At 42.5% G+C, this 23,579-nt stretch overlaps 1 protein-coding gene and 1 long non-coding RNA gene across 2 annotated transcripts in view; one reads left to right on the top strand and one right to left on the bottom strand.

The window, feature by feature from the left end:
* The window catches only part of LOC108499761, a 48,217-nt gene extending 34,745 nt beyond the window's left edge, over positions 1-13,472 (bottom strand). The window contains exon 1 of the long non-coding RNA XR_001875642.1: positions 13,317-13,472. This is a non-coding gene — a long non-coding RNA (uncharacterized LOC108499761). The remainder of the gene's footprint in view (positions 1-13,316) is intronic.
* TKT (transketolase) lies at positions 7-21,893 on the top strand. Its single transcript, XM_017819934.1, has 14 exons — positions 7-223; positions 5,054-5,171; positions 6,517-6,630; positions 7,304-7,401; positions 9,058-9,249; positions 10,049-10,167; positions 11,836-12,029; positions 12,583-12,747; positions 13,344-13,500; positions 16,834-16,964; positions 17,901-17,984; positions 18,163-18,256; positions 19,879-20,001; positions 21,590-21,893. The coding sequence occupies exons 1-14, from the start codon at positions 117-119 to the stop codon at positions 21,775-21,777; spliced, it is 1,884 nt and encodes a 627-aa protein (XP_017675423.1). The 5' UTR covers positions 7-116; the 3' UTR covers positions 21,778-21,893.
* Positions 21,894-23,579: the final 1,686 nt, after the last annotated feature.

Below are 23,579 nucleotides of genomic sequence, written 5' to 3'. Positions count from 1 at the left end.
CGCCCCGCGCTCGGCCCGGGTGAGCCGCGCCGCCGCAGCCTTCGCGGAGCCCAGCCCCAGGTGCAGCCACCGCCGCCCGAGCCTCGCAGCCGCCGCGGCCCTCCCGCCTCGCCCCCATGGAGGATTACCACAAGCCCGACCAGCAGACGCTGCAGGCGCTGAAGGACACGGCCAACCGGCTCCGCATCAGCTCCATCAAGGCCACGACCGCGGCCGGCTCCGGGTGAGCGAGGGATGGAGGGAGGCAGGCGGGCAGAGCCCCGGCCGCACACCGGAGCCGCGCTCCCGCAGCCCGGGGCGGCATCCGGCCTCGGCATGGGGCTGGGAGGGGCCCGGGCACGCGGCGGTGTCCTGGGGCAGAGGCCCCGCTCCGGCTGTGCGGGGATGCTGCGGGAGCGGCGGGGATGGGGAGCGGGGCAGGGATGACCCGGCCAAAGCCCCGCACCCCCCGCGCCGCTGGATGCGGCGCTGGCACATCTGGAAATGGCGGCCGGGGCCGGGGGCTGCGCGGGCAGAGCCCGCCCGGGCCGCGCCGGGCGCCGGTGCCCGCGGGTGTTGTGACTGCGAGAGAGGCCGGGAATGCTAAGTTGGTGCAGGACTGGAAACCAAAGAATTTGTGCCCGAGGCGCAAGCGGCTTCTTTTTCATTGCGTGCCCGTCAGTTGGAACTAATTCTGTACAGAATTTCAAGTGAGCCCAAGTGGGATTATCTGTGCCATGCCCGCGGTCTCCAATGGGCAGCTTATTCAGGCCTCTGGACAGGATTTAGTGTGGGCTCTGATGTGTGCAGATTCCAGGGTTATCCTTCCTTTGATCGTGCTTTACCTATGGAAAAAAAATCTCTGCAAACAATCCTCTTTTACTCATATAAAATTAAAGCCGTTTTTTCTGCTTGAATAATATATTTCAGTGCCTCCGTATAAAGTGCTGGCCTTTTTTTTAATCTCTCCCATCTTGTTGCAATTTCCTCCTTTGGACCCTTTGAAACTGGCTGCAGTGTTTAAAAAAAAAAAAAATAAAAAGCCTGAAGGAATCTCTTGGATGGTGAGGTTCGTGTGGAGAAGGGTAGTATGTAAAAGGTTATAAAGCTTCTTTGAATTGCCTTACAGTCTCCACCCTGTGCCTGGCATGAGCTGCCTCACATGGCTCTGGAAACAGAGAAACTGAACTTTACTCGTTCTGTTTGCAGACAGCGAATGGAAATGCTGCTGTGGTTCTTCCTGCGAAATGGGGTGTTGGGACGCGGGAAACCTCTCGGCCTCCATGGGGGTGGGTTTTTTGGGTCCAGTCTGGAGAGAGAAGTGCTGGATACCCAACAACTGCTCTTTTACTTCTTGATTTGTTTCAAAGCTGCAGTGTACAGGCATTATTACACAAGCCTGTGTGAAATTGTAGGTAAGAAAAATTGTGCTAAATCTGCTTAGTAGAGCTTGGGCTTCAGTATCAAGCTTCTAGTATGTATTTTAAGCAGGCCTAGGGATGCGTGGTATTACTTGTCTTATCGGCAGATAAAATTATTTCTCTGCTTTGTCTGATATGCTGTTGAAGGATAAGGTTCATGCTACAGCCTCTGCTTCTCTTCCGTGGTCCATGGAATTCAGCAGTAAAACCATTCCCACCATACTGATGAACAGACAGTAAAGTATTTTTTCTCAAGCTTTTTATTCCCGGTTCATGTGTGCTACAATACCGAGTCCTTCTTGCACAAAGGCATTTCATTAATCCCTCTGGTTTATTCTGCCACTGGAGTTGTGTAGTCTGAAATTATTACACAACCTGATAACGAGCAGATTATGAAAGATGGACTCTGGAGGGAAGATTCTGTTGGCAAGTCATTTATTTTCTTAATAAAATTTGATTGCCAAGATGATGGTGTAGTAACATACCTAAAAGAGAGTCAGTCTGTTGTGGAGTTAGACAAAGCACACATACTTCTAAAACATCTGTACATTATGAATATGTTTCCCAAAAATTGAAGGAGACAGTACACTTTGCTTAAATTGCTGGTGTGCACCAAGAATATGGAAAGATGTTTGAATGCAAGTTAAATAGAAGCTCGCAGTTGATTAAAAAAATAAATTATCATGCTTGCTTTGACTTTGGTAAGGAAATTTGTGTTTGTTGAAGGTGTAGTTGGTAAAAGCTGAAGGAAATACTTCCAGTAAAAGCACTTCAGACAAAACAGGACCTGCCTACTACTTTCAAGGAAGTAATTTCTGTAAAATGTGGTGTGTATTGCAACACAAGTGGTGCTGTGGTAGATCCAACACACCAGTTCTTGCAGCCTTTTACTTGTTCTACCTTTTGTTAAAAAAAGTACAGCCTTTGCCTGGGCAAGAGCAAAGTCGGTCTGATCCTGAAGTTGCTCAAACACATCACTTTGAGTGCTTTACCAGCCGTGGTGGAAAAATTCAGTGAGCTGGAAAAAAATTTTGTGTTTAAAATTACTTACGTGGGCGAAAAATTTGATTGAGTTAGTTGTAAGGATTGAACATACTTGCTTTGGGGCGTGGAAGAAGGTGGGGTTTTTTTTTAGATAAGTAGTGCAGACATTTCCTTCAGAACCTGTAGAGTCTCTTCTGTAGCTGATGATACATTTTTACAGTTTTGAAACAGTTTCTGGGCTTCCTAGAGGTGGCTGGTTACATTCTTAAAAGTGGAAGTTGTAAGAGTTTCTTAAGAGGCAGTTAAGTTTCATAACTTCTGGTGTGATCACTTGTTGCAGATTAGTTTTTCTTCAGTTTTTAGCTTTTCTCCTGAACTCAGTGTTCCGTTTTAACTTTCCACCACAGTCCTTTTTAGTTGAAATGTGGACATGTGTAGATGGAGATAATTGATGCAGAGTAATAAAAAACACCTACAAAACTACTTTTTTTGAGTAATCATCTTATTCTTGGTTTATGTGGATCCAAGATTTCAGTGTCCTGATGGACTTCAGTTTGGTTTCCTCCTGAAGGGCTGTATTTCAAAGTTAAGGCTTCAGTAGAACCTGTCAAAGAAGAGTAGTGACGGGACCAGCACCACGAGGTTCTGGGTTGTTCATCCATCAGGATATATTTGATTTTTACAATGATTTCTGATATCTGATAAGCAGTTAAATTTTTGGTTATTTCTGATAGTAGGAATTTATGTAATTACCTGTAGCTTTAACAAGATTTTTTTTTTCCAATTTTCAGGTAATTTATTAAATTTTTCTGCTTTTTTTTTTTATTTCCACGCGCTACCATTTTAGGTGGTTTAAAACTTTTTTTACCAAGACCAGGAGTTCATAGAAGTATGGTTAAGTATAAAGTTAATAAAATTAAAGGAATGAAAGCTTTAAACAAGCATGTAAGGCTTCTTGATTAACTCAAACACATAAATATTTACTAATATGTTTGAACCATGGTTTAAAGCTAATTCTTTTGTTTCCCTGTGTGAGTACTTACTAAGGGATGGACACTAACTGTAATTTGTATTTTGCTAGTGTTTTGCATGTTTTTATTCTCTTATTACAGCACCGTTGGGGATGTTGGGAGGGAAGGTTTATTACTATCAAAAGAATATTCTGGTTAAAGTTCTAGTGAAAGTGTTGTCTAATCCTAACATGCATGGTAATGTACATGTGGGAAATGAAATGTGACACTTTCATAGTAAGTTCGTCCTGTTTTATAAGTGGGGTCAAATATTTTAAGAATATTGTGTTAAAGATGAAAAATATATGTTGGTAAAAGAGAAAGTGAGATGAAACTGCAAGTTATTTTCAGCCTTCTTACTGTTCAGCATCCACTTCCCTGTTCTTCAGTAGCAACAACTGATATCCAAAATGATCCTATTTACACCAGTAAAATACAAAAAATGCTACTTTCCACATTTAATAAAGATTTTTAAAGAGCCTCCTTACTCCTTTTAAGCGTTATTGCAACTGAAAAGCCAAGGCTGGTACACTTAAGTGGTCAAGTAGTGCCATCCCTTCCAGGTGCATAACAACATTGATCAATATTTTAATTACAGTAATGTAGATAAATAAAAGTAATTATATGCCCTTCTTTTGCACTTCAAATGAAATATAAAACTCGTTATTTGCCACTTGAAATAACCCTTTTCAGGGAGTTCTGTATTTGCTTGTTGGTACTTTATGGCACAATTGCCTCTGAAATGGGCCTGTGTGTTTCTAAGGCAAGTTGTAGTTGAAGTATCAATTCATGCTGCTGTTGAAGAATGTTCCAAATGTTATCCCAGATAGTTCAGTGGGAGAGACTATCCCACATCACAGAATCACAGATACTTATAAATGTTTGATGAACCAACTAGTACCATATTTCAAAGTGATAGAGATGTTCTTCTCCCAGCCAGAGATTAAGCAAGTTAGTATTTTATAACATGTATCTGGGTGTTTACTGGAGACAGTAAATTTCTGAATCCAGTTTCAGTAGAAGATGAAATACAAGAGTTGCATTATTTAATGCCCTCTTTAGAAATCAGAATTTTAATTCTGTCAGCTCTAACATGGTAAAATGAAGTGGTTCATATGTTATACAATGATAAATGTTCCAGAACTTTCTGCAAAAATTAATCTGGTGTTACCAATCCCTGCTTGTGCATCAGGGCCTGAACAAGCCCTGGTGCCACACTTTTAATTCCTTCACTCAGTGAGTGGCTTAAGTACTGTGGAAAGCTGCCCTTGTTTCCTCTGCATCCGTGTGAATTCCTACGGGATAAATCTGTGGAGTCTGATTTCAGGCCCAAGGTTGTACAGGTTCCTGTGCTTCATGGTCACCCCTCAGGGTGGTGGTCCTTGGCATGGAGAAGAACAGAGAGCTCTAAAAGATATGTCCTTGAGCTGTCAGCAGGGTCTAGATTGAGCATCCACTTCAACTAGATAAGAGACTCCCTTTGTCTCAAAGTACAACTAATTTGCATTGGGGGAATGGCAGATGGGATGTGTTTTCAAACACTTCAGATTGTATATTTTAATTCTGAGGAGTTGGGGACTGGTAAAGTGATATTTTAAAGATATGGGCCCGAGCAAACAATAACAAGAAATGGTAATCTTGGGTCTTCTTGACTTGTAGCCACCCTACATCATGTTGCAGTGCAGCAGAGATCATGTCTGTGCTGTTTTTCCATACCATGAGGTACAAAGTGCAAGACCCCAGAAACGCCAGCAATGACCGGTTTGTTCTTTCAAAGGTAAATAATAACTGTTTTGTGATCCTGTTCACTCTGCTAGGAAAGAGCTGCCTGTCTGTAGATTAAGTTGACTGGTCTTCCTTGACTTGTGCTTACTTACACTTGCATCTGCACAGAAATTTATTGGAAATATTTGAGAGCTTGGAATTGGTCTGCTTCAGAAAGACAAATAAAAGTTGCTTGAATTAAGATGTAGCATAACTTCAAGATGGTTTGAAAGTGTCTGTATAAAGTTTCTTGATAAGTCTTTGCTTTGTTCTAGTGTTAAGTAATAAATGTTATTATATTGTCTATAAAATCTATCAGGATACATTAAGGTCTGTTTTATTTTGGCATAACCAATTTTCTAACAAGGCAGTCAGCTCCTGTGCTGTCCTTGTTAACTGCAGCCCTGCTGTTCTGCCTGCAGCCACATCCCAGTGGGCACTAATTCCTGCCAGCTTCTCAGGGAGCATTACATGAAACAGGGCAGTTAGTGAGTAGTTTGCATTCCTACTGTGCCAGGATGATATTAAAGTCAGTGCTACTTCTGAAGCCACTGTGGGTTAGAAAACTGTAAATCTCATGTCTGGGCTGGCTGTTAATGTTTATATCCCCTTTTACTTTATGCCCTTAGAAATCGCAGGGGCATTTTGATCATATGACATTAAGGCAGGTGAGGGGCCTTCAGAAAACATAACGATGTAAAACATGGCACATCTCTCCTGCTCCAGTGAGATTTCATCTTAGAGACAGAATTCTTCATGTGGTGGCTCAGAGTAGGGCTGTGTAGCCCATCATGTATGTTCTGGCAGTGGATATAGCAACTGTTGCCACTTCTGATGCCCATTCTAAAACAAGGAATTTGGTAAGAAGCAAGCAGCTGATGCTGAGGGGGTAAAAGCACTGAGAGTTGCTTCTTCATGTTTGCTTTACCTCTCTAATTAATCAGGGTCTCTAAATGGCTAAATGGCTTCAAACCTCTGCATGTTCTTGTGACTCCTGATGGCTCCAGGGTGGAAGATGACTGCTGCTTTAGAGTTATCCTGTTGGACCTGGCCACAAGGGTCTGAGGGTATAAAGCTTGAAACTTTGCCTGTTGTCACACACTGCATCTTACCTGAGTACACTGAAGAAGTTCTAGGGGGATAACACTTGCTCATTGATCTGGGATGCTCTAAGCAGGGGTGTGGGAAACTTGGAAGCAAGCATTAGTGTGAATGTTGTGCTGTAAGAGTATTTTATAATTCAGTGTTACAAGAACACAAGAACCTGATATCAGGGTTTGTCAGCTTTGTAGAGCTTTGTATTGATCCTAGGAAGTTGTGAAACTTGTGCTTTGTTTAAAATTTCTGTTTCTCCCTAGGGTCATGCAGCACCAATTTTGTATTCTGTTTGGGCAGAGGCTGGATTTCTACAAGAAGGAGAATTACTGAACTTGAGGAAAATTGATTCTGTCCTAGAAGGACACCCAGTTCCAGTAAGTGCTTGTAACCTTTGATATAAAATGATGTTTTCTGTGAAACAATAAGAGCATGTATTTTATGGCAATTCTTGGTTGCCAGCTGTACTGTACAGGAAAGATAAAGACTTTTAAGAAGGATGATGATACTTACAGCTTCACAACTGAATTGGTGTCTGTGTTTGAGTGAACATGTAAAAATTACCTTTTTTGTTGTAGTAAAGTTCCCCCACAGTCCTGCATGTCAATATTTTCCATTTTAAAAAAGGCTTATGTAAAGTTCCATCCAGGCTTTACTTGTCCTTTAAGCAGCTTTGAGGTATTCAAAGTTTACATCCAGTTTTGTAACCTCGTTGGTCTTTCCATTCTCAGCCAGTTGTTTCTTTTGAAGAAAGTTGATCCTGTTTTACACAAAATTTCAATTCTTAACTGCTGCCATCCGAAGCATAGCTGAGAAATTTGTGGACCATAGTTACCATTCCCTCTCAGAGAACCTGGTTGCTTTGTGACACTGACCATCAAGGTACACACATTGCAGAGAGAGAAGGATTTTGGGGCAAGATTTAGAGAGACTTGTATGTTGTTATGGCTGAGTAGCTGCATTTTGATGTATGTTGAACCATCTTCTAGCACTGGAATTTAGTTCCTCTGTTTCTTAATTGTAAAATAATTGTTCTCTTCTTATTCTCAGAGACAAGCATTCACTGATGTGGCTACTGGATCCCTTGGGCAGGGTCTTGGTGCTGCATGTGGAATGGCATACACTGGCAAGTTCTTTGACAGAGCCAGGTAATTCCATCTTCATATTTTATGATTACAGGCATTCAGTGGGAAAATTTTGTGAAAATAAATCCTTAGTCAGGGAAAAACAAAACTACTTTATTCTGTTCTCCATTCCCAAATGTAATTTCAAATTCAGTTTTTCAGTGATAGATTACGAGCCTGATAATTATGAAGCTGTTGCCAGCAAAACTACAAGGGTTTAAAGGTTAACAAGAATTAGTGCATATGTGTGTTCCTGTTGTAACCTGACAGCATTGCAAGGTAGTATTCCTGAGTAGAGAAGACAGTAAGTTGTTGGAACAGCCTCTAACTCCCAGAGAGTAATTGATAGCCATGTTGAGGCTGGACGTGTCCCCTTAGAAGAACGGCACAAGCCAAAAACGTGTCTGTTCAAAGTCAGATGACAAATAATGGAGAACATTAGATAAGGAACTGTTATGGTCAATAATAACATCATTGGATCGTAAAGTAGGGCTCCAAAATGTTATCAGAAAGGCACTCAACTCCACAGAGACAAAAATGACTGCTTCTGCCATTTGTTTTGTGCACTAGAAAAGAAGATGTCTAAAGGCAATCTGTGTGAGGAGGAAAATAGCCTGATGTAGTTGATGTATTTTATGTGACAGTTCTAGTACATTCGAGCATAGGCTGCCCAGTTAATGTGTCCTACACTTCACTGGCTTGAAATCATTTCTGTGAAAGATGACTTGCTGATTTTAATTGAGTTTAACAGATGCTACGTGTGGAAAAAATCTAACCAGTGCTTACATGACAAAAGGAAAAGGTGGTCTTGCGTGCAGCACTGGGGAGCAGCTTCAGTGAAAGGAGTTCAGATTTAGCCGAAGGCAGGTGGGATTCAGAGCAAGATTCTCTTACAGCTTAATGTCTAGTAAGAAAAAAATCTCCAACAGCCATCTCGATTATTTTGTTTTAAAATTGTATATTTGAAGGCTAATTTACTATTCTGTTTTAATTTTAGTGGCTAATAAACATTTACAAAGCTTTGTCATCCAAAAAAAGAGAGTGGTAATAGAAGAAAAATGCAGGGGATGAATTCTGCAGGGATGAGGCAGTGCTCCTGCTAACTGAGTTTTACCTGAATAAAAGGCTTAGTGTTTAGAGAAATAGTCTATGAAGTCATATCATATTGGTTATCTTTTTCCTGAATTCTGAATTTGGTTATGCAGCATGCTTTAAACCATAGCTGAATTCATCCACAGTTTAGATTTGCCTGAAATTCAGGTGCTGGTTGTCCTTCCAGAGAGTCCATGGTAGGAAGGAGGAAGCAGCCAGTAACTGTTCCTGCATTGTTCAGATCCTGCTGAGTCACAGTGACAGTGTTCAGTGGGCCTGTTCAGTCAAGCCTTGCAATGGGAGGCTTAAGACTTGATTTTTTTGAGACAAAGGTTTGGAAGGCAAAGCAATATTTCTCATCTTATTTTTCTAATGTGTACCAGCTCAAAAATATTTTAATTTGATTTGTCTAAGATTACTATGTAATGTTATCTGAGGTGAATGCATTGAGCAATGGGAGTTGAGTTTGGGATAGAAAAAAAGCAGTGAATTTTCACTCTGAATTGTTTAGAGGGGTTTTGTTTTTTTATTTAAAGGTGCTTACACATCAAACTTAATTTATTTTCGTTTTTTTTTAATTTCTTCTAGCTATCGAGTGTATTGTCTGCTTGGAGACGGAGAGTTATCTGAGGGCTCTGTTTGGGAGGCAATGGCCTTTGCTGGCTTTTACAAGCTGGATAATCTCGTTGCCATATTTGATGTTAACCGTCTTGGACAAAGTGACCCCGCTCCTCTGCAGCACCACGTGGAAATCTACCAGAAACGCTGCGAGGCCTTTGGGTATGTGAGGGGAAGGAGCTCAGGATAATCTCTCAGTCCAAACTGTATGTTTTATTTGCTTCTCAGAATTGTTCAAATGAGCTTTCAGCTCTAAAGGCTGCCATCACCAAGGACGGTGGTCTTTCGTAATCCCTGATATTGGTCGACTTTATGGGTACGGCAGGAATATTAAAAGTGGCAGAATTTGTTGTTTAGAGGAAAAATAAGAAGACTGCTTACCCAGATACATTTGTTAGAGGATCTTAAAACTGTTTTTATCATATTAAATACAGATTTTATGACTGTGTTACCACATGTACTGTCATAGCAAGTAGAGCAAAAATACAGCATGGAAACGATGAGAATTCTTTCATTTAGTTTCATATTTCTATGTAGATGCAAAACCCATGATAAAAAACTGTCACATACAATAGCAACCATGCAAATTATGATGGAGCATTTTTTTTTTAATCAACTTCCATTGTCAGTTTTTATCTTATTTCTAGATGTTTGATTTGCTCTTGTTATTAAAAATGGCCATTATATCTGAAGAAATGTAGGATAACTTAGTTATCTGTGGGCTGTGAATTTTGCTTGTAGCTGTTGATGCCTCTGTGACTCTTTTTGCGTTATAAAAAAGCGGCTGTGGTATTTTTTATGATATCAAATAAATGCTAGTTTGTGTTTCTGGCACACTTTGGGTCCCTTAAAAAGACACTGCATTGGAATGGCATTAGTATTCGTTATTGTTATTGCTGACTGCCAGAGAGTGTCACATGCTAAAACCCTTTAGAAACAGTTGATCTGTTTGTGTTCTTAGCTGGCATGCTATCATTGTGGATGGACACAGTGTGGAGGAGCTTTGCAAAGCCTTTGGCCAGGCCAAACACCAGCCAACAGCCATCATTGCAAAGACTTACAAAGGCAAAGGCATATCAGGTAATAAAACATCTCTTGCTGTGCAGGCTCATGTGTATGATATGTGCATGGTACTGCAATAAAGGTGCCATTAGTAAAAAATAAAGAAGTTTAACGTTTCATACATTGGAAATACATTGTATCCTGTCAGCTTTTTGACTTGATAATCCTTCCATACAATCTGAAAACTCAGAATTTCACCCTATTGTCTCCTTCATTTGTTGCCTTTTCTTAAGGAGGACAATCAGCCTGAGGCTTCTTTGGAGGCCGGCAAAGATGTGACTCAGTTCTTCATGTTACCCAGGTGCACTTGGACTGGGCTGTTACAGCTCCCTTGTTGCAGAGCATGATTTCCTCTGCTGGCAGCTGTTCTTGAGTTGTTACTCTATAAAAAGTCTTTTCTAGTCTGGAAGATAGCTGGGGACAGGGGAAACTTTGGACCATATGACTTGCTCTTGAAAGTTGTCCTGGTAAATGAGGGCCACTTTCTTGGTGTGCCCTTGATCCCTAGACTCACAGAGACTACTCTGAGAAGGGAGTGGCTTTGTCACAGAAGGTCCCTGTTCCCTGTGTTGCAGGTGTCTGGGTCTGCTGTTCCCACAGGCAGTATTTTCCAATGCATGGAAAACAAGGGTCGATGCTGCAGTTACAGCTTTGACAAAGCTGCATGAGACAGGGTCCATCAGCTACCAGGTCATACTGCAGCTTAATTCTTATCTGATGTGGAATTCATGGAGATACAGGGTACAGTAGCCTGTAGAAATTATTTCACAGATTAGCAGCTGTTTGAGTTTTTTCACAGTGTCTCTAAGATCCTTTGGAATTTTTACATGGTGTGAGACTCACATAAATATCGTTGTCCAGGGGACAGGTGTGCACCTGCACATCTGAGCAATAGCAGGCAGAAAGTCTGATTTCAAAGTCTCTGCCCTTCTCAACACCATTATTGCTGAGAAAGTTACCATGGTTCTTGCAAGTGAGATGTGTCCCAGCTAACAGAGCCTTGTATCCATGGAGTGGAGTAAATGCATGTTCAGTTGTCAGGGGTTGCTGTGATTCTCTTCAGCTCCAGCTTTCAGCAGCATTTTGCAAGTTTGCCTTTCTGACCAGATAAATATGAATAACAGGAGTGAATATGTTCATTCCTTTTCTTTGAGTAAGCAAGCAAAATTCATTATTCGGGGTGACTTGCTCAGGGAAAGCAGTCTATCAGTCAGAGAGGTAATTTGGCTGTTAGTGCCAGGTGCACAGATAAGAGTCATCAGAAACTATTAAAATAAAGCTGTAAAACGTCAGCTTTTTGAATTAGACAGCTTGGTTAACTGTTGTTTCAAACTTATCTGAGTTTGTTTGATCAGGCCCAACTGTTGAAATTTCATGTGAAATGTTCACACTGATTTACTGATTGCTTCCTGCCACACTTACAAACTAGGTCTGTTAGGTGCCAATTTAAAAGTAGAAGAGACTGGGATTTTGTCACAAGTTTGGAGTAAATTATTCCTCTTATGTGTTTAAACATGTCTGTCAAAATGCAATTGATTACTATTGTAATTATTTAAGGAATTTCTTCCTTGGAAGACAATACTAGACTGTCATACTCCACTGCACTTACCTGGGTAAAATCTGCAGCTAAAAACCTAGATTGTTTTTATACTTTTCTTACTTGTAATGTGATTTTTAAATACACAGGTGTTGAAGATAAGGAAAGCTGGCATGGAAAGCCCCTTCCAAAAAATATGGCTGAACAAGTCATTCAGGAAATAGATGATAAAATCCAAAATAAGAAAAAGCTTTCTCCGACCCTCCCAGAAGAAGATGCACCTATAGTAAACATTAGAAACATTAAGATGCCATCTCCACCAACTTACAAAGTGGGAGAAAAGGTATTCCCTTCTTTTTCACTGTTTGTCAGATATTTCAAAGTGTGAGACTGTTTAAATGTACGGCAGGAGGTTTTGTGTTATCCCTTCCCACAATTTCAACTACCCACCTCAGCGGGCAAACACCTGCTTCTGTGGTGTGAGACAATAGGAAGACTCAAATCACTCTTCTTCATTTTGTGACTTTTATCAATTATCTGAACTACTTTATGTGCATTTAAAATTAAAGAAACTCCACGAAGTTCAGTGAATTTCCATGATTAGAAAGCAAGGTTTTAAAAATTTCCTAGCTGGATTGGTAGGGAGTTGCCAATTCCAATACATTAGGACACAATGTCTCCTAATGCTGCATTGTGGTTTTCTTTTTCTTATTTACTCTTCTGTGTGTCACCGTTCTCATATGTACTTTTGATACTGCTATCATTTAAAATGCCTTTGGTTGTGTTTTGGTTTTGACTGTATGTTCATAGACTTAACGGCAAAACAAAACGGGAAGGAAAAAAATACCTATAGAAACAGAAAGTTCCAACAGCCCTGCTGTGTTTTCCTTTCCCAGTGGGCTACACGCAAAGCTTACGGGGTGGCACTGGCAAAACTGGGCCATGCCAATGATCGAGTGATTGCTTTGGATGGGGACACGAAGAACTCCACCTTCTCAGAGCTCTTCAAGAAGGAACACCCCAGTCGCTACATCGAGTGCTACATTGCTGAGCAGAACATGGTAACTGCCCTCCTGCCTTTACCAAAGACTGGTGTTGCCATGCAGTGAGTCTCCATAGAGTGGGGTTCTAATACTTGCTTGTCAAATAAATATATGGGGTAATTGTAGCAATAAACAATTTAGGAATCTTGTTCTAGTTTCCATTTTGCTAAAGGAGAGCCCTTTTAGTAAATACCAGTCCAAATAACACAGGTAAATCCATTCCCTCTTGGTAATGATAATTTTTGCCTGCTGGAGATAGCAAAACTGTGTCCTTTGGGCTGAAAGTGTAAGCTTTTGATCCAGTAAAAGAAAGGGGGATAATTCTTAAAGTTCAGTGAAAGGCTGTTTGGAGCAGATAGAGAAAAGAAGCTGCCAGTAAGAATCAACAGCAGCTAGCAATTGAAGCAAGGAGCAGAGGAGATGCAAGAGGATAAATAGTGGGAGAGCAAGTTGCTTCCTCTCCATGTTGGAAAAGCCAACAATTAGGAGCAGGACCGGACAGAGATTTTTAATCTGCTAAATTTTTAGGGCAAGAAGTCCCACGGATGGACGATGTCTCAGAAACAAGGGATAAATGAGGAACTCACTGTTCTTGTACAATCTCCCTGCTCCAGGTGAGCGTTGCAGTCGGTTGTGCCACTCGGGACAGAACCGTTGCCTTTGCCAGCACCTTCGCCACCTTCTTCACACGGGCGTTCGACCAGATCCGCATGGCCGCCATCTCCGAGAGCAACATCAACCTCTGCGGCTCCCACTGCGGCGTCTCCATCGGTGAGGGCACCTGGGGGCCAGCAGCTCCCATCCAGTCAGGGATGATCGTGCTCTGTGGAGACAAGCAGTGCTGTAGCTGGGGTGCTGTAGCAGTGTGACACTGATGGGAGGAAAAATAAGCACACTACAATTGCTCACCACCCACTGACTGATGTCCAGCCTGTCCCTGAGCTGTGATCAGCCACTTCCAGTTAGCTGTCCAGGCTGTGCTCCCTCCCAGCTTCTTGTCCACCTCCTCACTGGCAGACATGAGGACACTGAAAAGCCCTTGACTTAAAGTAGACAGCACACAGCAACAACCAAAACATCAGTGTGTTATTAACAGTATTCTTACCCTAAATCCAAAATACGGCACTGTACCAGCTGCTAAGAAAAAAATTAACTCTATCCCAGCTGATCCTAGGACATGTGTTACAATGGAGGGACTTTGCTCCCCTAGTCCCTTTCCTGCAATCCATTCACTCAAGAGGTGTGGGAAGAGGGATTGCCAGTGGAAACCAAAGCAGTGCAGCCTGAGAGCAACAGGCTGAGGGCCCTTGCCAGCAGAACCCTCCCTGGTCTTGGCTTCCCATCCTAGCTCTTTGGAACACGTCAGATCATATTAGGGTTTGACTTTGGTTTGAGGAAGGAAGGGAGTTTGTGGGGTTTTTTTAACTGAAATGTGTAGACATCACCCATGAAAACAGGAACAGACTTGCATACCAAGAAGGAAAATGCAAGTAGACATTCATGCTTGAAAAAGTAGTGGGTATTTATAGGGAAAACGAAAGGGAGGGAGAGCTGACAGGGGTAGTAAATGAAGGCTCTCTGCATACATCAGTTTTGCAGTTGATTTAATAGTTCTGGCTGGCAGTATGGTTTGGAGAAAACTTGGGGGTTTTATGTTTAAAACAAAATAGTTAATTTGACCTGTAATATTGGTAAAGATTTAAAGATACTTTGTAAACGTGTGTACTATCACTCAGAACCTCAAACTTGCTACTTATATATACTTGATATAAATTTTCTGCTCTGTAGAATATGCTGTAGTAGTGGAGACTGTATGTAGAGTGTATCAGATTATGGCTTTTGTATGTCATTAAGGGAGGAATTCTTTTACAAGTCTCTTTTCTTGTTAAAATCAGTCCTCCCACCTCATCATAGTCTAGTTCAATCCAGTTTAAGACTTCTAGCAAGCAGCAAAGCGTGTTGGTGCAAAAGCCAATTCGTTTTAGTCTTTGCTCATTTAAGAAGATAAAACTCATTTGAGCTACCCAAATTGTCTCCTAGAACTACACTTCCAGGTTTCAATTTTCAGCACTTGGAATGTTCTGCTGGGAGCTGTGATTGCCAAGTGCATACTTGGATTTATAAAGTTGGAATTACAAATCTCATTCAGGCCTCAACTTTGATTTGCAAAAAAGAATTTCAACCCAAAGTTTTGCAACTTATATAAAGAGTTGTATAAAGTTTATATAAGTTTTGCAACTTATATAAAGAGTTATAAAGAAAATTACTCAGAGAAACCGTTGAGCAGTTAAAAAATTCAATTTTAAATGGAAGGGTATGAATTAAGTGTATGTCCTATTAGAACTTTGGGCCTGCATGGAATTCAAAATCTGCATGGAATTCAGAATCCGATCTGGATCTGTGGTGAAAATTGAAGTTTTATGTATGCAGTTCTAGGTAGACCTGGGCTTCTGCTGCACTGAAATTTGGACCCATTACATTTATGAGAAATGACCTTCTGAACTTGTACTAAGTTCACTCCTAGACCAATAGTGGCTGATGGACCGAAACATTAAATAAGTTTTAAGGTCATAAGAGAGTAATGGAAAAATCTATATTTTCTAAAGTGAATATGCAAGGAAAGAAATCATAGTGTGCATCTGTCAAAAATAGTTGTTCAGACAGTTTTATATCCTGGACATTTGATACTGTTTATATTAAGCACTCACTTTTTTTATTAAGCTATGAATCGAGGTTTTGAGAGTTATTCTCTCTTTTGATCTATGGTACTCTAAAACCGTGTAAATTGGGATTTTCTTAAAGACTTGGGGCCAAACAACTTAGTACTACTCTGTAAATTTCTGGTATGAGCTATGAGTGCTGGTGGTATTGGCACCACTGTAGCAAAAGCAGGAAAAGCATGATACCTTGGATAAGATTCGAATTCAGGTACCTGATAATTTTATTCTTCATAATTTCACTTTTCTTCTATGTCTGCATTGTGTGGGTGCATTTTAGGAAAGGAAAATGCCCACTGAGATCCCACTCATTCACTCAAGAGTGCACACAGATTTAGAAGCTGATGTTGAGAGGTTTTTCTCATGTCATGACTGAAAGCAGAGAAGCTCTCTCTTCCTGGTTGGTGGCTACTTTACTAGGCATGTACAGTGGCAGAGTTCAATGCTTGATTTCTTTAACATATTTAAAGTTCTTCAGAGTTTTGTGCTGCCCTTATGAGAATAGTCTCCTCCTTCCTCGTGAACTCGTCCTTCTTGACTAACAGGTAGCGGGTGCATGTGGGAAGGCTCATGGCCCTGCTGCTGCAGGCTGGGACATGACTGGATTCAGAGCTCTTTGCATGGCTGGTTTGGAGCAGTGCCATTCCCAAAGCTCCGTTACATAAGGTCACTGGGGGCGGGGGGTGTTGTGGTGGTTGTTTCTTTAACCATGGAAATCCATGGCATCCAGCACGTGTCCTGGCTAGGGATTCCTTTCCATGGATCTGCAGGTTATGCCATGAGGCGCTTGAGTTGTTAAATTAACAACACGGATGCCCTGCTGCTCCTTAAAACACCTTTTTATGGTATTGAAAAATGCATACATACCCTTCATTTAATCTTGAAATGAGCCCAAGGATTTGAGAGTAGTTTCACCAATTGCACTCTCCATTTCTGATGGAACACATGCCATTCTCCTTTCACATTTCCAGCAGTTTAAATCTGGAGGAACACTTATTGACAAGTATCAATTTTGCTTGTGTAGCCTCAGTACATGTAAATCTGAAGATGCTCAGATATCTCGTGACCCTCTTTCTGTATCTGTACCCTTCCAATTTGTTGTATTCCTTTTGTGTTGTTTTATTGTTACACTTTATTTCCTATTTTTCTTTTTAATCCCAGCTCTCTTTCTTTTTAGTCTCTTTCTATCCTTATTTACTGTTTAGATGGTTCCAAGTTTAAGGAGAAGATGATTCTTTTCTCAAGCAGGTAGACTTGCATGTCGTGTGTGTGCCTGATTTTATACTTTTCTCTTTTTTGCCTGGTTTACATTGACCCTCACTGCTGTGTTGAGTGATTGCCAGAAATGTGCACTTGCCCTTTTGTAACCCTGGTTTAATTCTTTCAGGTGAGGATGGGCCGTCTCAGATGGGACTGGAGGACCTGTGCATGTTCCGGGCTATTCCCAACTCCACTGTGTTTTATCCCAGTGATGCTGTAGCCACCGAAAGAGCAGTGGAAATAGCTGCCAACACCAAGGTTTGCATCACAGTATTTCTGAGCCAGAGAATAATTCTGTCTTTTGTACTACTCTTGTTGCTTCTGGCACGTTTCTTGCACGTCTCTACCCACATAAATTCTTTCAAAGGCTCCAGTGTGGCAGTGGGATGTTTTCTATGCAAGGAAAGGTTGCAGACATTCTCTCCAAGCTAGTACAGAATGAACAGTCTGGAATGCTGTGGGCCAGATTTGGGGAGATGTAAATGATTACAGGGCAATTGCAGTTTGAATATGTACTGGCTCAGAATAAGGTTAAGTGTAACTCTCTTAGGTATCAGCAAACTTAGAAGTGCACTTTCTTGAGAAAGGAGCAAATAATTTGAAATTTTTAAGTCTTGCTACTACAGCTTTTCAGTGAGTGTAGAAATTTGGAGTGTAACAAATGTAATGAACAGTTTGTGACAAAAAGATGGAGGGTAGGGAAAGGAGCGTGAGCGAGAGATTAAAGTACAAGTTTGTTCTTCTGGAAGGGCATCTGAACATTAACTGATGGAAAGCATTTTTCCTTTCAGCCCAGCCTTTCTTCTTTTGCTTTAAAATTGATAAGAGTAATATTTGCACATATATGGCAAGGTTCTAAGATTCTAGTTAACTCGAGTAGGAATCTCCGTTTCCATGAGAGAACCAAAGAGAAATAAAGATCTTGGAGTCAGAAAGGAAATTTTAAGTTATCAGTGTGCTCCAAGAGGAGGTGAAGTGTTTTGTGATGTTTGAAACAACCAGCTACCAAAAAAGGACTAATGGGAATTGGTGGAGCAGGGGGGAGTTAACTCAGTAGAACTAGAGGTGACATAGAAGGATGAACACCACACAAATAGAAAGTTGGTTTGCTGTATTTTTTTCATAGGGTTTACCGACTAGAATGTCAACACCTTTCTATTTTTGTAACTTCTCACATGTTTACTTTGGAAACAGGGCATTTGTTTCATCAGAACTAGTCGTCCTGAAAATCCTGTCATTTACAACAACAACGAGGACTTCCATATTGGACAGGCAAAGGTAAATATTGCACAGATAAACAGAATCAGAAAAAATATTCACTGATCCTCTTGTAAAAGCCCTTTTCCCTCTAAAGCACTGCAATGCCAAAGATTTGATCTTTTTAATAAAATCTCTAGAAATGTAAAAAAATCTGTGAGATTTATTGTTAAAAATACCTGGACACATTTTCTTGCAGGTGATTTTGAAGAGCAAGGATGACCAAGTGACTATGATCGGAGCAGGAGTCACTCTGCATGAGGCTCTGGCTGCAGCAGAGCAGCTGAGGAAAGGTGAGGCTTTTTTCCTTTTCTATAATTTAACACAGCAAAAAAAAAAAAAAATCAATACCAGTCAGCCTAACTGCTTACCCTTTGTACTGGTAAACATTAATGAAACTTTCTAGGCAAGTAGTCAATCACATGGTACCTACCTGCCAGTCTTGCCTAAAATGGAGTGGGTTAGTTGCCTTAGCAGCATTAATAGCCATGAAAATTGCGAAACTGTCCAGATCAAGGTCTCCTTGGAACTGCTAATCTGTGTGATAGTGCGCTGGGCAGAGGCTTGGAGACAGTGTGTGAGAAGCAGGAGTGCCACATGGTCACAGCACAACGGGCTGCAAACAGGCTGGGGCCAGGGACCAAACCACAGCCTGTCCCCGTGTTCCAGGGCACTGCCCCACAGGACACTGCCCCGCAGGACACGACCCGGGATCGCGGCTGCCCTGGGCTTCTCTGAGTGAAGGGATCAGCTCTGTAATAGCCTGGGAGGAGGCATGGGTCCACCGTAGTGCTCAAGTGCACTGACATCTCACAGCCATGATAATCCTTCAGTGAAATAAGAAGAAAAAGAACCCGTGAAAGCCCCATCTGTGAGTCAGGGGACTGCGCCCAGGAAGAGATTACAAATAGCAGGAGATAATACAGTTAATGCTGCCCGTGGCTTAGGGGGAGCTTTGTGTGCAGTGTCTGGCTGGACTGATGCTTTGTCGTGACCTTGAGTCACCAGCCTTAGGACATTTTAAAAGTTGCATTTTCAGAACCATTGTTACTTTTCTGCATTTTACCATGCTTTGCAATGCTCTGCTGATCTTGAAGTGTGAGTAACCACCTCTGGAGAGATAATCCCTCAGGGCAGAGGCAGTATCTAATACCCAAAATGTATTGGCCACTAAAGAGCCTTCAGTCATAAAACTGTGACAATAGGCCCTCTTCATGTGTAGGAGTTGACCCAGTGTTCAGCTCCCCAGGGTCAGACAAAACCTCAGCAATTGCTATTCTTTATAAACAATTGCCATTTGTGTGCAGTTTTAACGAGCCATCTGGGCCTGCCCTATGAGCACAGAACAGATCCTGGGTTTGGTGCCAACCTTAAGGGTGCCCCGAGCAGGGCTGGGGCAGTTCAGAGAGACATACCTGGGACGTGGCAGCCTGCAGTGAAGAAAAAACTCAAAATGCCTACAAAAGCAAAGAATCAGGAGGAAATTATGCCTGGCTTGACAGTAAAGTTAAAGGTAAAATAAAGGTCCAGGAAAAAAATTGCGATTGACAATCTGAATAAGAAGGGTTTTCTGGTGAGTGGATTCTGCTCTTACCTGGGGGAAGGCCAGTTACATGTCTTGCTGATGGGCACTCCTGGTGACCTTGAGTCACTTACCCAAGGCTTTTCTGTCTTGTCTGTGAATGAATGGATGTTACTGTGGATATATATGGATATTACTATTTCACAAGGTGCATGGAGAAAGAATGCATACAGAAATTAGGGTTGGTTGACTTCTGTGGTAGACAAGCCATAGGTTCAGGTACCTGGGAGTTTTCATAATGGTCTAGTAGGTCACAGTGATTGCCTGTGCCACTGGCATTGTCCTGCATGCTCCACATTCATGTTGCAAATCATTTCATTCTGTTTTCTGCAGAGAAAATCTTCATCCGTGTGATTGATCCCTTCACTATAAAGCCCCTGGATAAGAAGACAATACTTGAAAGTGCAAGAGCAACCAAGGGCAGAATCATCACTGTTGAGGACCACTACTATGAAGGTGAGCAGGGTCCAGGAGGTCACAGCCCTCAGGGGCTGGAAGCTCCCAGCTTCTGACCCAGCAGAGGAGTAGGGGATCTGATGCTGTTGCTCCATTAAAGCCAAAGAGAGATTTCAGCCTTTTTGTTGCTGTTAGGATTATCAAGTGACACTGAGGGTTGAAAGTTTCCTCAGATGCAGTGGTTTAATCAGGGCTGCCTTTCTGATGCCCTTCTGTGCTTGGTCCAAGTGAAGTCTGGATTCATTTGTGCCCAGTGAAATTGTAAATTCCTGTTGTGCTGCAGGGGTTCTGAACAGGAGTGTTCTCTGAGTGGCTGTACAGCAGCTGCTCTGCAGGTGTGAAATTGCAGGAGAGACCATTGCTGTGCAAACTTCTTAAGTATTCCCTGTGTCCAAAAGCTTGGCTCCAGGTTGCCTGAAATCAGATGTTTTTGGCAGTTTCTGCAGTCCCTCTGGGATAAATTCCTCCCTCTTTCTTCTCTGCTGTTGTAGATGTCTACTAATAGAAATTAGTAGATATAATTATGATAATATTGCTCACCCTACTTTAAGGTGAGCATCACTCTTGCCAGGTACCTGAAGTGAGCTAGATCTACCATAAGTGCTGGATACACCATACTTTTGTTCCAGACTCTGAATGGTGATAGGTCACTGAACCTCATAATTTTCAAGCTTACTGTTCAAATCTGGACAAGTATTATACTGCAGATTTGCAAGATGGCAAATCATGACACTGTGAGGTGCTGAACAGGCTATTTAACTCTCTGGAGCAGGCAGAGCAGGGCAGCTGTACAAGCATCAGAACCCTGAGTGTGTTGCAGGCCCCATCAGGCTGATCTTACCAGCTGCCCTGCAGAGGTGCCCCTGGCTGCAGGCTCAGTTCGACTGGTTACATCCCACCATGCCCAAGCTGTGGGAAGGCCTCCCAGATACACCCTGACTGAAGGGCAGCACCAAGGCGTCTCTCCTACCAGGTCCCAGAGCACATGCTTTGGACACAAGTCACGTGTTTTCTTCTTCCCTAGTACTCTTGCTTCCAGTGTCTCTCCTGCCTCCACGCAGTTCCCGTTGCATCCTTTGTCCCTGTCAGTGATAGTGACTCAGTGTGAGCTGAGCTCCCAGCAAAGGTTGCAAGTGTGTTACATAACCAGAGAGGTGCCCAGCGGCACGTACAGCACTGGGGAGAGATGGAGCTCTGAAATGCTGCTGAGATTGGTTGGAATTTCAGCACGTTAAGTACACTCCTAAATACTCTTCAGTCTAAATGTATTTTTAAACCTATCCCTCGGTGGCTGCCGCCAAGGTGCTGAGAGCTTGCTGACAGTCCTGTGCCCTTGAGAGGCAGGTGTGTCTGGCTGCTGATTGGGAAGTACTTCAGAAATGTCAGGCTGCCTGTCCTCGGAATGCCTTTGATATAGGGAAAGGTTTTCATTTCACACTTGGCCAACTCAGATACACGTGATTGGTATTTTCATAAGCCTGGGGACCGAGGCTGTACGTTGCAGGGCCCTTTGCTCAGGCACACACAGAGCCTGTGCATTCCCTGCTCGGATGCTCCGCTCTAGGCCGTGTTTGCCCTCTCTCCGCAGGTGGCATCGGCGAGGCCGTGTGTGCCGCGGTGGTGGGCGAGCCCGGCGTCACCGTGAACCGCCTGGCCGTGTCCCAGGTGCCCCGCAGCGGGAAGTCAGCGGAGCTCCTGAGGATGTTTGGCATCGACAAGGATGCCATCATGCAGGCTGTGAGGGCGGCCGTGTCCAAGTCCAGGAACGCCGAGTAGTTCGAAGCATCTCGTGCTGTGTTACGGAAGAGCTTGTTCGGAGAGGTGCTGTCAGTTCAAGGCAGGCAAAGGTGCTTTATGTAGAGAGTTCTAATAAAAATACCAGCTTAAAAAACCTCCTGGGCTTTCATCCCTTTTTTTCTCTGTGGGGCTTGGTGTGGTGGGATAACAGCTGAGTGTTTTCAGTCCCTCCTCTCTGTGCTGCCCCCCAGCCATTTAAAGCCAAAGGCAAGGAGGAAGTACCTGATGTGCTGGGAAAGTGGGGATGAGGGCTAGCAGAGCACTGGGAATGAGCAGTGAGCCCTGGGCTCAGGGAGGACATGCTGAATGGTGGTGCAGTGAGCACAGGCTCATGAAGGAGGTTGAAACTTTTCATAGGAACTTGTATTTTTGAGTGCTTGGCCAGTGCTGCAGCAAGAGTGACACTGAGAAGGACTAAAGGAGGATCTGGAAGAATGGCAGGAAATTCCCAGGTACCCAAGAGGAAGCAGCTGATTGTGTAAGTTGCTTTTTTTCTATCAAATTGACTTTTCTCAGGTGAGCTGCTCTAAGCTGGCTGAGCATTTCATTTTGCATAGTGGGATACACTGGGTCATTTTTTAAATTTTTTGCTGTTTTTAAATGTTTTGCTTGTTTTACCCTTAAGCTTCTGTTAAAAAAAAATAAAAATTCATTGTTGTGACTGCAGAGTACCCAGTTGAAAACATTTAGTACTGAAATATGTTTCTCATCCTGACTGTTCCACAAATTGCCTTTCAGAAAGATGTTACACAGCAGAGAACACTAAAAAATGCCCTTTTCATCAGAGCAGGGTGACTCTGTGTAGTTCTCAGTTCACCCAAAAGCCATTTGCCATTGACAAGGCTACACTGGTCTGAGCAAGGCTGTATTTGCAGACTAACACAAAATATACAGTATTTTAGGATGACAGGATATTTCTACAAAGACATGGAAATAGTACATGTAAATGAGAATATAAGTATTACGAAATAAGGTATTCATCCTTCTTGCACAATTTAGCCCCTGAGGTGTTGGGTGGGTGCTGTGCTGTGTTGGTGCAGGCCTGGGTGCAACTGTTGGTGTTTCTGGCAGTGCAGGTGGAACTGCAGGACCAAGTGATTGACACTGGTGCTTAAAATTAAGCACAACCAAAAAGGAATCTAATTTTCTGAGCAAGGGTTGAAATTGTTCGTCTAAACCTCTGGGCTGTTTGGGTTAATGGTTTTCAGATCTACATTTCCTTACAATCCCATGTTTTATGGCTTTCTCTGTTCAACTTGTTGCCTTCATCATTCTATGGGTATGAAGACCTTACATTTTTACTAAAAATTTAAAGGTATACTTTTTGTTGCAGTCTGCCTGTGATTGTATTAGCCCTACATATATAATTTGTAACATGGCCCTATAAACTGAAAGGGATGCCAGAGTTCACTTTATTCTGCTCAAACATTGGGGGATGAGTCAAATCAAACACTTTATTTTTTCCCCTCAGGAGAAGAGATGAAATTTGCTGTTGTTAATAATCTCATTACTGCACCATTATGTCAGTGCATGTAACATCTCCCCAGCTCTCCCCAGGTGCAATCCTTGCCCGCCCACTGCTCCGAGTTCTGCCACAGTTAATCTGCCTCAGCTCTGCTGCACTGCTGGGGCTCAACTGGGAGAGCAGCACCACGGCTGCCTGCTCTGGGCATCACAGGGAGGGAGGAGGAGGTGCCTCTGGGGCTGCCAGGATTCCTACTGAAACATCCAGAGCCTCATCCAGAACCAGCACAGGACATTTTGTTGATTTTGATGCACCA

Source organism: Lepidothrix coronata, unplaced genomic scaffold (assembly GCF_001604755.1).
Source record: "Lepidothrix coronata isolate B3197 unplaced genomic scaffold, Lepidothrix_coronata-1.0 Scaffold78, whole genome shotgun sequence".
Taxonomy (NCBI): Eukaryota; Metazoa; Chordata; class Aves; order Passeriformes; family Pipridae; genus Lepidothrix; species Lepidothrix coronata.
This window is presented reverse-complemented; position numbering and strand designations above follow the sequence as displayed.